This window comes from Pyxicephalus adspersus, chromosome 7, assembly GCF_032062135.1.
Source record: "Pyxicephalus adspersus chromosome 7, UCB_Pads_2.0, whole genome shotgun sequence".
In the NCBI taxonomy this organism is placed as follows: domain Eukaryota; kingdom Metazoa; phylum Chordata; class Amphibia; order Anura; family Pyxicephalidae; genus Pyxicephalus; species Pyxicephalus adspersus.
The window spans coordinates 73,372,607-73,386,015 of record NC_092864.1 but is presented as its reverse complement, the minus strand read 5'-3'; the positions used below and the strand labels follow the sequence as shown (position 1 = coordinate 73,386,015).

The window sequence follows — 13,409 nt, the reverse complement described above, 5'->3', positions numbered from 1 at the left end:
AAAGGGGATAATAAATGGAAGAAGGAGATGAGAAAGGGAGGTAAGAGGGAAACTGAGAGAACGTTGCAAGCCCATGTCATTGGGCACAAATAAATTGTTAGCCCACTTTTTCATTCTGTGTGTTCTGCATGGCTTTTAGACTGCATACTCTAACTGCTCGTTCTTTGACTTTGGCTGGGTATACTCATTTTGTGTGTGCTTGCTGTTTGTGTTTTTTTACTTCATATTCTGTGTATCCATGTGTTGTGCTTCTGTGTGATTTGACTAACAAACAACTTTCTTTTATATGTACTCTGGCTGTGTCTGTTCTCTGACCATACATGTTCAAGGTGTGCTCTTGATTTGCATTTGTTCCATAGCATGAAGAACAACAAAGAGAATGGGAAGACGCCATATAAGTGAAGAATGTAACATTTCAAAGGAGAAAGTGGGGTAGTGGAGTGTAGGGGAGTACAACAACAGAAAAGCAGAGGTAGGTGGTGTATAAGTCCTTAGAGCAAAGGCCATATATATATATATATATATATATATATTAAAATTACACTACGTCAATATATACACACTCATAACTATTTTTTTGTTTAAGAATGTAAATATTTTATATATAAGGCTCTGTGTTCAGTGTGGCTTTGTTATTGCAGGATCACTTCCTTTGTCTTTACCCCACTCAGAACAAAAGAGAAGGAAATGAATCATTCTTCTGTTTTTCATTCAAAATGTGGAAAAAGAAAAGCTAAGCTCATTAAAAACAATGACTAAATAAGAACTATATTAAGGATAAATAATAGCAACATTACAAATTTCCCTGTAATTATTAATAATTAGTAATAGTAATAATTATTTTTAAAGCTGTAAGGTCTCCTTCACAATTATTCATCCTAGTGAGGCATGTACCACATAAAAAAATGAGAATGTTACAATTATTTTCAGCTTCAATATATGCAGTTGCATGCTGTGCCCTTTTAAAACTCATGCATTAAATATTTTTCAGGCCATTGAGGTGCATATGCATGGTTCATTACAAATTAATGGCGCTGCGTGTCAAAATACATAAAAAACAGTTTGAAAACACATTTTGGGCACATGAAATACAAATGTGTAAACAAGGCTAAACAAATCAGAGTAGGAGAGGGTACATTTCATAAAAGCAGTGTGGGAACTCCTGTATTGCAATAAACTGCTTTGTGTGCAATACCAAAGTAGGGTCCACAGCATTTCTTGCTAATGGGTTTAAATCTGTGGTCGCCAACTGGTAGTCTACAAGAAAATCTTGGTGGTCCGCAGCTCTGGCAGGCGCGCCCCCCAGCGAGGTCAGGAGAAGGACCATGTCCTTCATGCAGACACAACCCACCCAGCCCCAGACCTGCGATAGGAGAGTGGGAAGGTTCTGGCATCATGACATCACTAAAGAGGAAGTTTCTTCCCCTTTGAGTGACACAAGGCTCCGGAGTCCATGGATTTAGTGGTTCGTGAGGTCCAAATGGTTGGCAACCACTGGTATAAATATTACCACAAAAGTATGAAGGTTAGGAGTCCCGTCTACATTTACTGCATACTTAAGTGACTTCGAAAGTAGTAAAGCCATAGAACCAGCAGAACAGCCAGGCAAGTAGAATTTTCAGAAGGAGATCTTTCATCGTAAGTTTCCAGCAGAGTATAAAACTGAAATTTACAAATGACAGGCCAAGTCCCAATACAAACTGTGAAAACTGCCGACAGTCAGTGAATGGGCAGCATGGGAGCTGCTTGGTGGGGTACGAAAACTTTACATCCTTACCAAGAAGTTATAACAATAATCATAGGTTGTCATTGAAATCTGGTTGGCTGCTATTAGTTTTTACACCTACTGGGGGGATTTTGTTTCTTAGTTCTTGTTCAGATGACAGCTAATAAATATAGAATGTCTGTCCAAGAGATAATGGTCCCCAGGACAACTAGAGAGAGTGAATATGCCCAGTCCCTCAGCATTCTATCCAAAACAAAGAAATCTTTATACACACCTTCATTAGGAATCAGGTATGTCTGGCTGTGCAGTGCTCAAAATTTGTGAAAATTTCAAGACAGAATTTTGAATCTGTTAATATGTAAAATGGTGAACACACACAAAGTTCATGTTTAATAAAAACAAATACACCAATAGTGTGCCAATAATATTCTGTTTATTTCACATGTGACATACAGTAATTTAAAATAATTTTTGTACATGTTTAAGAAAAAATAAAAAATGTGTTGTTTATATATATATATTGCACTATATACACCTTAATATCAGCAATATTTTATCTTTGGTCTTCTTGATTTAAGATGATCAACGTGTCTGAACAAAGAATTTCCTGTTCCCACCATAAATACAAAATATCTTTTAATTTTTAAATATTTATTAAATTAAAAAAAAGAGTTTCATAATAGGACTTATTTTTTTTGGGAAACTCAGAAAATCCTATTTCAGGCACTTAGCTAAACAAGGTTTATTAGATTATTTCAATATCAAATATTGTAACACATACAAAGTGCAGGTATTTCTAAACAAAAGTACCCCTGATTTACTTAATTTATATTGCTAAGTAAAATATTAACAAAAATAAAAATCTTTTACACAATATTGGCTGACTGAAGACACTAAATGGAGAGATATGTACTTTTGATAAATCACTGGTTTTCTACAAATCCCCTGAGGAAGCCTAGACCAACGAAACGCATTGGGACTTGGGATCCAGTTCTGCCAGTAGATCTCTATACTTTTTTTTTTAATTAGACAGTTGCAAACTGTATAGCAAAGTACCTATTACCCTCTAAAATATTAAGGGGACATTTATGCTCCTTGTTTACAGGGAATTTATATATGTTTTGTTCTTTGTATATCCACATATAAAAACACTTGTGCCAAAAAATTCCCCTGATTTTCTCTCCTCTTTGCTTTAATATTTGATAAATCAAACTCATTAATATTAGAATAGTGTAAATCTGAAATAGCTGTATGTTAGGCTACATACACACGTTAGATGATTCTCATCCGCTACAAGCCTCAGGGCTGATATCAGTGTTCAGCGCTCGTCATCCGTTGTCCCGTCATCAGTCCTGACGGATCCACGAGCAAGGAATGATCGTAATGAAAGTGAAGGGGAGAGAGTGCAGCGTGGTGCCGCTCCATCGTTCTCCTCCTCCCTCTCCATAGAGCAGAACGGTGCTGTATGTACAACGCTCATTCATGTGTCCTGCAGTCTTTTGTCGTTGGAAAGCAGGGTTCTTCCCAGGCCCTTTTAGATGGGTGCACCACCCGGCACTTTTCAGCACCCACCCGGCTGTTTTTGGGTGGTTACTAAGGAGTTTGGTCACAATACAGGGGCTGCCACCCACCTACAATTTCTTCCCACCCGGCTTAAAAAATTTTGGGGTTGAGCACTGGAAAGGATCGTAAAAGATCCTTTCCAATGACAATCATTACACGTATGTACATAGCCTAACCAAAATAATGGAAAACACTATATAATCACATCGAATGCATAGTTCATAAAATATTTGATATAAAGAAGTTACAAATATTTGTAAATATAAAGTGAAATCTGGCAAGAAAATAGAATTGTTGCTAAATAAAACAATATATATATAAATATATAGAATGTTAGTAATGAAAACAGTTTTATAAAATGAGGTATTTCAAATAAAAATACTATAAACGGCACAAAATATCTGACATTTAAATGGCCATGCTTGTTTTTTTTGCTAGGACTCGTTTTAATGGGAAAGACAATCCAGCAAAACTAAAGTGTATAAAAACTTTCCATGTCCGTGTCTCCGATACTAAAGTGCTGGTCAATCTGAGTAACAGGTTCATAAGTAATATTTGGTGGAAATGGATAATTATGGGGAATGCCAGGATCTGATCTCAATGTAGAAGCAGCCTCTCTTCCTGGTCTAATTGTTAGATAGTTTATAGCAGTGTTTGTCAACCAGGGTTCCTCCAGAGATTCTAAACTTTCCCTGAGCAATGAGCTATTTGTGCTCCTCTGGACAGTTTAACTGACACCAATGATGTTTGTGGATATCTGTACCGGTGACATTCTTCCCAATGGCCTGCAATATAAAGCTGCGTACACACGTCAAATTTTTCTCGCCCGATAATCGGCATCGGCCAGATATCAGGCGAGAATCTGGCGTGTGTACAGCCCAGGCCGTTCATCATTCGTGGATCTGTCCTGGCGGATCCTTGGACGATGAACGATGAGCGATCCTAATGCAAGGGAGGGGGGAGAGCGTGCAGCAGGGTGCCGCTCCGTCGCTCTCCCCCTCCCCTCTCCATAGAGCAGAATGGTGCTGTATGTACAACACTCGTTCATGCATCTTGCGGTTCTTATCGTTGGAAAGGATAGTGAATTGCACGTGTGTATGCGGCTTTAGAGGCATTCTTCTTACTCACCACCACTATAATGTGGATATAGTAATTATAGCAGCCATGAAAGTTATCTTAAGGATTCCCATGGGTTAAAAGGCTGGTCTATAGGAACACAGACATGTTTAAGAGCTACTGTAACTAAAGTTTCTTCCTACTTGTTCTTCATCAGGCTCATAACCCATATTTTAGTCTTTTCCCTGTATGCTTCTGCTCGTTTTATTACTTTTTCTTTACACCAATATGTTGTACCCCTAAGTGATTAGCTGTTGCTGTATCTTCCTTTACCTTTTTAGTGCTAATGTTGTACATTTTAAAATGTTAGCCATGTGTATTGCTACAAAACAACCAATAACTAGAATAGGAAAATATATAAAACATAGTGTAATTGGCACTAGATTACCAGAACACATCAATAAATCATACTAACGTAATATAGTCATATAAAACAACCTTTGCAGTGATCAGGCAAATGTAAATTTTGACAGAATTCATGGAATTGATTATGAGATCCCCCGAGAGACAGCTCAAAACACAAAGGGTCTCAAACATTGAGAATAATTCACTAAACTTAGACAACCCTTTTATGTAAGGTAAAAATGTAATGTGCCTCCCCTTTCTGCCTTGATCCCTAGGTTTGCTGGATCACCCAGTGATTGGAGATCTTTGGATCCAGTCTTGGAGATTTTTATTAAATCAGGTCCTATGGATCTGTTTAAGCCTTAAAGCTTACAGTAATATGATTTACAGACTGTTCAAAAGTAAGTAATTTGCAGTTTAAAATAACATTTGTACCTTATTTTATAGTTATAGTGCAGAATAATCATGTGATCAGACTTTAGTTCTTTGCAGCCCATGGCTTTAACATAAATTAACAGTGCAGAACACATATATATAAACTGCTACCTAATAAAATGGTAAAATAGAACAATTGTTCAGCAACCCAACTCTAAACAAGTTTTTACAGGCTGGTGTTGCATGAACACAATGCAACTCAAAATTGGATTAAAAAAAAAATAATATGGCTATACATTTGAAACATTCCTCATGCAGTGTTCTCCCCGGCCCCTTTTAGCTGGGTGCACCACCTGGCTGTTTTTTGAGTTGAGTTTTTTGAACTGATGAGTTGGGTTACAATACAGGGACCACCACCCGCCTACAATTTCTTCCCACCCAGCTTTAAAAAAATTCTAGGTTGAGCACTGCTCATGGAAAACTATTTTATGATTTATCCTATTTACGACTTATCCTGGAGGCATACTCCAATCTTTCCCTCAGTCAGCTGACCAGGCTTTGGATTAAAATGTTTATGGCTAGTGTACGTCCAAATGCTCACAGTCTGCTGCATGAGTGACCATCCGAAACAAATTGTAAGCAAGCTAAAAATTGGATCTAGCAGCCAATGCCATGGTTTTTGAATCAAAAATGTACTAAGCCTATTCTTGGCAGGGTGAGATGTTAGCCGAATAGAAGACATAGTAAAGTATCTTTATGTATATATATATATATATCTTTATGTATCTTTATGTATTATGTATATATAAATATCTTTATGTATCTGGAATTCCCACCCTGCCATCCTTTCACCCTGCAGATGAATCTTTTCCAATAGTACATTAGGTCAGAGCATACACAGAACTTAAAGTCCAAATTCACATGGCTGCACGTGAAGACAAAGCGGATCTAAACTCCAAATTTTTACTTTACATAAAAGGGTAGACAACCCATTTAAAGTAAACATTTTATTTATTTATTATGCAATCCTTTCTGTCTTGGTTGTTGCAGCGCAAAGCATCCCGGGATACCAAGGTCACGCATCTCGGGAGGCTGTTGGCTGCTTCCGAGATCTGGGCATGCGCAGAAGGGGAATTTTTCCCATCAAGGGGAAACAGATGCGGATATCACGCATGCGCAGTGGGATCCGCAATCTTTTTTCCCTATCTATGTCACCGGATCTTGCGCTTGTGCTGAGCGAGATCAGTGACACAGAAAGAAGAACCTGGAAGAAGAGAGAGGAAGATGTCAGCTCCCAGTGCTTCCTCTTTGGCGGATACCGCAATGACGCGGGACCCAAACGAAGAAACCTTCTGACAAATCTGCAGGATTAAAGCTAAGTGTTTTTTTTTATTATTTTGGGTTTACTTCCACTTTAAGTACAACACACTGTATTGTGTAAGGTTATCATGCAACTCCCCTAAAGCCTTGCACAGATGTCCAATGCATGTCAGAGGATCTCTGCTGATAATCTATTTGTGATAGTTCTGAACAAATAGTGCTGATCTGTTCTATAGACGATGGAGGGGATTACGGAATGGTTCTCCCTGTGTTTTCTTAGATGGGATCAAACAGTGTCTGTTCCTGATCAGTCAATCATCAATTCACCACAGCGGACTGATGAATGACATCAAGATCCTGCTGTATATGTCAGATTTTTACCTAAGACAAACGGTGTCTTTGCTATTATCTGATGCGCATACTTAAGCTGCAAAAATCAGCGGAGCAGGCTGAAAATAGGTAAAGGGTCCAAACCATGTTAGCTATGCAGCAAACCTGAATGAAAATTATACAAATCTGATTTTTTTTTCTAATTTGAGTTCTCAGTCAAACAGAAAAAAGAGCACCCAACTGACTGCCCTTCCTAAAGTGCTAATTGGGATGCCTCCTAAATGCATCATACGGTTGCCTTTTTACATTTTGATCTTCAAATACCTGAAAGTAACAGCACAAGTATAATATACTAAATGCTAATATCCTGATGTGTAATAAAAGCATCTGGCACAAGAAATGCTTCTGTTGCAGATATTCTAAGCTGCATACACACATGAAAGAAGGAGCCTGCCTTGCCTGTAACCTGCAGCATCTTCTTTCTTTCTGCCTAGATCCTCATTTAGCAACCAATAGCTGAACAAAATGATTAGGAGAACCCAAACACAGACTGCTGCTATCACAAAACACACAGCTTGTGGAAAAAGTAATATTTCAGGTAAATAAAATGGATTATCCTCAATTAACATGTTGTAATTATGTCCACACATATGTGCTAATGAACACGTGTTAATGATGTATGGGAAGAATAAACTGTACTCATTACAGCACTGCAGATTGAATGATCTCAGAAATATGCATCCTCACTGGGAAAATACTCAAAATGGCAAATGGCCAGACAGGAAGTTAGAGAAATATGCAACAGGGACAGAAATAACATTAGATTCAGTTTAGGTTCTTCTAAAAAAAAAGTAGCTGTTTAAAGCATACCAAATCTCATTATTTTTACTTTACATAAAAGAGTAGACGACCCTTCTAAATAAAAAAAAATGAATAATTAATTTTTGCTTTAAGCGTGACACCTTTTATTTTGAAAAAAAAAGGGTGCAGCACCGCCTCTTTAAATCTTAATTTTTCCATGTCACAATTAAATCTACAGTTTTGTTAGGAAGAACAAAACATTTCTATGGTCTCCTAGATTGTAAGCTCTTTGGGGCAGGGTCCTCTCCTCCTCCTGTGTCAATATCTGTCTGTCATTTGTAACCCATATTTAATGTACAGCGCTGCGTAATATGCTGGTGCCATATAAGTCCTGTTTATTAAAAATAATGTTATGGTTTCTAATAACAGAGCTGTTTACTTCTCTATATATATTTATCTAATCAACCATTCTATCTTTAGAGTTGAAGTGGATACTTATATACAAAGAACCTTTCTTTTTATTAATAAATAACTAGAATTTGCTAACTAGGAGCCAATAGAAGACACTAACTGCTATAAACGAGAAGTGGTCAAGCAGGCTGCACAGTAAAGATCTCGGAGATCAGACTTTGAAAAGGTGCTGGTGTTGTGGCCTTATTAATGTAACTATACTAAAAGAACTCTTCTTTTAAATGAAGACTGAAATGTATAAAAACAAATATATTGTTTGAAATATTCTGCATTCTTGACACATGGACCCCAAAAAAAAAAAATCTAAATAGACAATTGTGTGAACAAAACCTTACAAAGTCCATTTCACGGTGCAATGTTATATCTCTGTGTCACCAATACAATAAATATTACAAAATGTGCAAAAAGCATCTCTTATAATAACATTATTTTACTGCAACTTAGCAGAACCCCCAAACTTTTGGAGTTTAGTAGAAATAAAATACTTTCCTGCAGTACATATGTTTTGGTATATGACCTAGAGATGTGTATGTTTGCACCTCATGGACTCCCTAATAAAGCTTTTTGGAGAGGAACTCATCCGTAAAATCCGAGGCATTTGGACCCATACATTAAGAAGCTGAAAACAAACTTGGTCCAACATTTCCAACCCATATCCCTCCAGCAGATTGACCGGCATTGCTTCTTTGAACATTTTAGGCAAGGCGATAACATTTGGAAGGTTGCTATTACCCAAAAAGAAATGAATCAGCGATTCCGATTGCAAACATTCTTTCAGGAACGTGAAATAGTCTGCCATCCTCTCCATCAGTAATGAATCCTCCCACTTCTCAAATGGAATTTTTAGCAATAGATAAAAAAGTGCTGTTTTCAAATGATAGGAAGATAAAACAGATCTCCAGTGAGATGTGAAGGAAGGTTGGAATGCCTTGGCATTGAGATCCCTTAAGCTCTTCATGATCTGTAGGCACTTCAGGTGGCATGAGTTAGAAGGCGCCTGATCTTTAAACCAGTTTAATAACTTTTGTTCATATTTCGAAAAATTAATGCGCCAGTAAGAATCCAGATTGGAGCTGTCCAGGCTGCCCCAGGGCTGAGCCGTTAAGAACACGGAATCCCCTAAATGTAAAGCTGGTATAAGTCTGACGGACATCGAGATATGGCAGCAGACATAATCTGACCGTGGGAGTATTTTAAGAATGAGTTTATCATCACAGACAGAAAGAGTAATATAACTCCGCTCCTCAAACTGGTAGCGGATGACATTGAGGCATCGCTGGATCTTCCAATGGAACCATTTCTGGACCGATACAGAAGACAGGGCATGATGAAGGCCTACTTCCACGCAGAAGGAATCACGGAACTGCTTGTATGTCTTTGCCCACTCTGACTTTCTGGACGCGGCCACCCCACATATCATAGCGCCCTGAGGCCTGGCCACCGGCTCCGTACCCGTATCTGAAAAGAAAGGTTCCAGTTTGAGGCTTTGTGGCATTTTAAGGGGCACCAGGATGTCAAAACAATCCGGACTGTTGATTTTATGCTGCTCGTAGGCGCTGCCAATCTGGACAAAGTCGCCCCTGAAGATGAGGCCGCTGTCATTCTGCTTGGCTTTGCCCACCCGGATGAGTTCGCCCACAATCTGGCTGACGTGCGCCTTGCTGTGACCCAGCACATGGGGCGAGAGCTTTATATGTTGTTCATAAAATGATTCCAGCACATTTCTCCTGATCTGCCGCTGCTGTTGGAAAGTTATGTCCCCGCCATGGCATTTCTGGGAAGTGCTGCAGCATCTGATGGCAAGGAAACAGATGAAGAATAGCACTGCTAACTTCAAGAGAAGTTGTATGCTGGTGAATGATTCGTCCTGGCAGCCCCCATCCTTCCCCTCGTTGCTCCTTACACTCACAAACATGCACCAGATGCCGGCGAATAGCACGATCACCAGCAGCCAGAAAACTTTCAGATTGAGTGAATACACCGGCATCCTGATCCATAGAAACTCACCCCATGCTGCTCTGTCCGCAAAAAGGAATTGTCTGACCGTTATTCACACAGAAACTTCCTCTTCCGAGGAGGGAATCAGTGGGCGGCAAAGACTGTGTGAGCTCAGAGGAAACAGCGGCCTGTGCTACCGGAGGGGGGACCCGGTATCTAAGGGACCGTGCCCGGTATATGAGGGGAAATGTCCGATATCTGAGGGGCTGTGCCCAGTATAGGAGGAGAAATGCCCGGTATCCGAGGGGCTGTGCCCGGTAGCTAAGGGGAAATGTCCGGTATCCGAGGGGCCGTGCCTGGTATATGAGGGGAAATGTCCGGTATCTGAGGGGCCGTGCCCGGTATATGAGGGGAAATGTCCGATATCTGAGGGGCTGTGCCCAGTATAGGAGGAGAAATGCCCGGTATCCGAGGGGCTGTGCCCGGTAGCTAAGGGGAAATGTCCGGTATCTGAGGGGCCGTGCCCGGTATCTAAGGGGAAATGTCCGGTATCTGAGGGGCCGTGGCCGGTATATGAGGGAAATGCAAGGTATATGAAGAGTTCTGCGCAGTATCTAAGGGGAAATGTCCGGTATCTGAGGGGCCGTGCCCGGTATCCGTAATGCCACGCTGTACACACAGCTATACCGGGCTCTGCTTTCTCACTTCCTGCTTCACCGGCCGGCTGACAGGGATTAACCCTTTCCTTGCCTCTCCCAGTCTATAAGCACTCAGCAATGCTAGTTTATTGGTATTATATAGCGCCAACATGTTACACAGCACTGTACAAAGTCCATAGTCATGTGACTAGCTGTTCCTCAAAGGAGCTCACAATCTAATGTCCGACCTCATTCATATATCATTGGTACAATGTAATGTCCCCCATAATTATATATTATTATTACATTCTAATGTCATTACCACAGGCTGAGGTAACTTAAAGAAGAACTGAAAAACGCAGAAAACAAAAAAAAAATCTACTTACCTTTATTCCCGTTGAATACACTTACCTTTATTCAGTTGATCGGTTCCGGGGGTGTCTTCCATTGGGTCCCATGGCGTGCTGGAGCTGGCGCGCTGGGCGCCGCTATCTTCTCCTGCTCTTTAAGGTTTTTCCTTCTATGTTACCCGACCCAGGGACGAGATCGGGTGACGTAGGGTGAAAAATAACTTGCTGATCCCACTGCGCATGCGTGAAATCGGCAAATGTTTTCTGCCCGAGGAGCACCCAAGAGTCGGCCGGAATGCCTGACGTAGGTATCCCGGGTGGCTTTGCGCTCCCATTCATTCTCAATTACCCAGGCGATAGAGAATTAGGGAGCGGCGCTGCACACTCTTTTTTATTAAAAAAAGGATGTTGCATCCAAACAGAATTTTTCCCTTACATAAAAGGGTTGTCTATCCTTTCTTCCATTCCTCACTTCCAAAAGACAATCTTGGCCTTGGTTGGCTGTGCCGGTATGGGATAACTTCGTGCAGGAGTTCATCCAATCCCAGCACTCGCAAGGAAACCTAACACCTGCACAGGTATTTACAAACACCTGCAAAACCAAGCACTGAACTCCCTGGCTGTTGACAGAAGTTGTCAGGTGTAAAATTTAGATAAAGGAAAGGCTGGAGCTTCAATAAAGTTTTTATTGTTGTTTTCCTCCCCTTTGGAAAAATTCAACCCTTTGTTTGACCCATTTATCAGGATTACTGAGAAAGAAAGTGAGGGGAAATCCAAATGGGGACACCTGTTCTGGTGCCAGCTGTCTATGAGGATGTATACAGGAGGCAAACACAAGGCCCACGGGCCGAATCTGGCCCATCTGGCTGTTTTATGTGGCCCGCAGTGACTGTTCTGCATCCAAGCGCCTGACATTTGCAGGCTGGAGGACCCCGTCCTAGAAAGCTAGGTAGGCAGAGACAATTTAATGAAAGATAGGAAGGCAAATAATGTTCATGCTTCAAGACAAACATGTTATTATCAGAACATTATTATTACATGAGCATGGCTTGTGATATGGTGTCTCAGGGTGAGGAAGGATCTCTACTTCCACTAACACTATGGATCTTAAGAAAATGTCCCGCCGCCACTTAGCCTGTGTTTTAGATTTCGGCCCCTTATGTGATTTGAGTGACAGCCCTGGTATACAGAGTCTGACAGGGTTAAAATACAGTTCCATTGTAAAAAGAATGTAAATACTTGTTACTACTCCTAAGAAGAAACAATTGTATGTTTAAAATCATTGGAATATTGAATCTCTATAAACAAATATCAGTCTATCTGTGTGCATAGCAACACCTGAAACACTGGTTAGCCAAAATGTACAAAGAGAAAGGGTTCCCAGCATATCATATGAAGCCACTATTCTGCTCTAACATTAAAGCGTACCTAAACTCAGAATTTTCACTTTACATAAAAGGGTAGACAACCCTTTAATGTAAAGTAAAAATTCTGTTGTTTTTTTTTTTTGTTTTTTTGAAGTGCAACACTCATTTAAAAAAAAAAAAAAAGAATGCAGCACCGCCCTCTAATTCTCGATTGCCTAGGCGTTCAAGAATGAATGGGAGCGCAAAGCCTACCTGGATACCTACGTCACGCATCCCGGGGGGCTTTTGGGTGCATCTTCTGCACAGAAGGGGCCTTTTGGCTAGAAGAGAAAAATTTTCCGATCTCAAGCATGGGTCGGGTGCCATAGGAAGAAGAACCAGGAAGAAGAGGCGAAGATGGCGGTGCCCGGCTCGGAGACAGATGTCGGGACAATGTGAGACCCGATGGAAGACACCTCCAGACCCATGGACTGCACTGTGGGATTGAAGGTAAGTGGATTTTTTTTGTTTTAGGCATTTTTGAGTTTAGTTCCTCTTTCACCTTTTTCCAGCAATGCTTACAATCTAATGTCCCTACCATAGTCAAATCAAGTTTTGCCAGGAAAGCCCAATCACTAATTAAAGCTCTCTAAGACTGGAGAAAATAGACTACCACAGGTGAACCTAGGTGATCCAACAAATCTAGAATTGATTACCTTAAAAAACAATTGTAAATAGCAAAAATCTTCAACTCTGGACCAGATCCTTTACAGGTTTTCTGTATCACCCAGGTTCACCCACGATAGTATATCTTCTTGAGTCTTGGGGAGCTCTAATAAATCAGGCCCATTGTGTACAACAGCATCGCCTTGGCCATCAAGACTTAATGAGAGCGCATGTGCAGAAGGAGCATCCAAAGCCTCCCGTGATGCATGGCGCCGGTAGATATCCCAGGAGACTCTGACTGCTCTTTCTGCATATGCTCAGAACGGGTATCTTTTCCTCTAAAGGGAAAGAGATACTGATCTCATACATGCGCAATGAGATCGGCTCCCTTTTTGTCCCCTTCACAGAGATTACGTCACCCAGT

General features: G+C 40.5%; 1 protein-coding gene across 1 annotated transcript; it reads right to left on the bottom strand.

The window, feature by feature from the left end:
* Positions 1-2,137: 2,137 nt before the first annotated feature.
* Positions 2,138-10,525, bottom strand: ITPRIPL2 (ITPRIP like 2). The gene has a single exon (XM_072418961.1). It carries the CDS (start codon positions 10,032-10,034, stop codon positions 8,565-8,567), a length of 1,470 nt encoding a protein of 489 aa, XP_072275062.1. The 5' UTR covers positions 10,035-10,525; the 3' UTR covers positions 2,138-8,564.
* Positions 10,526-13,409: the final 2,884 nt, after the last annotated feature.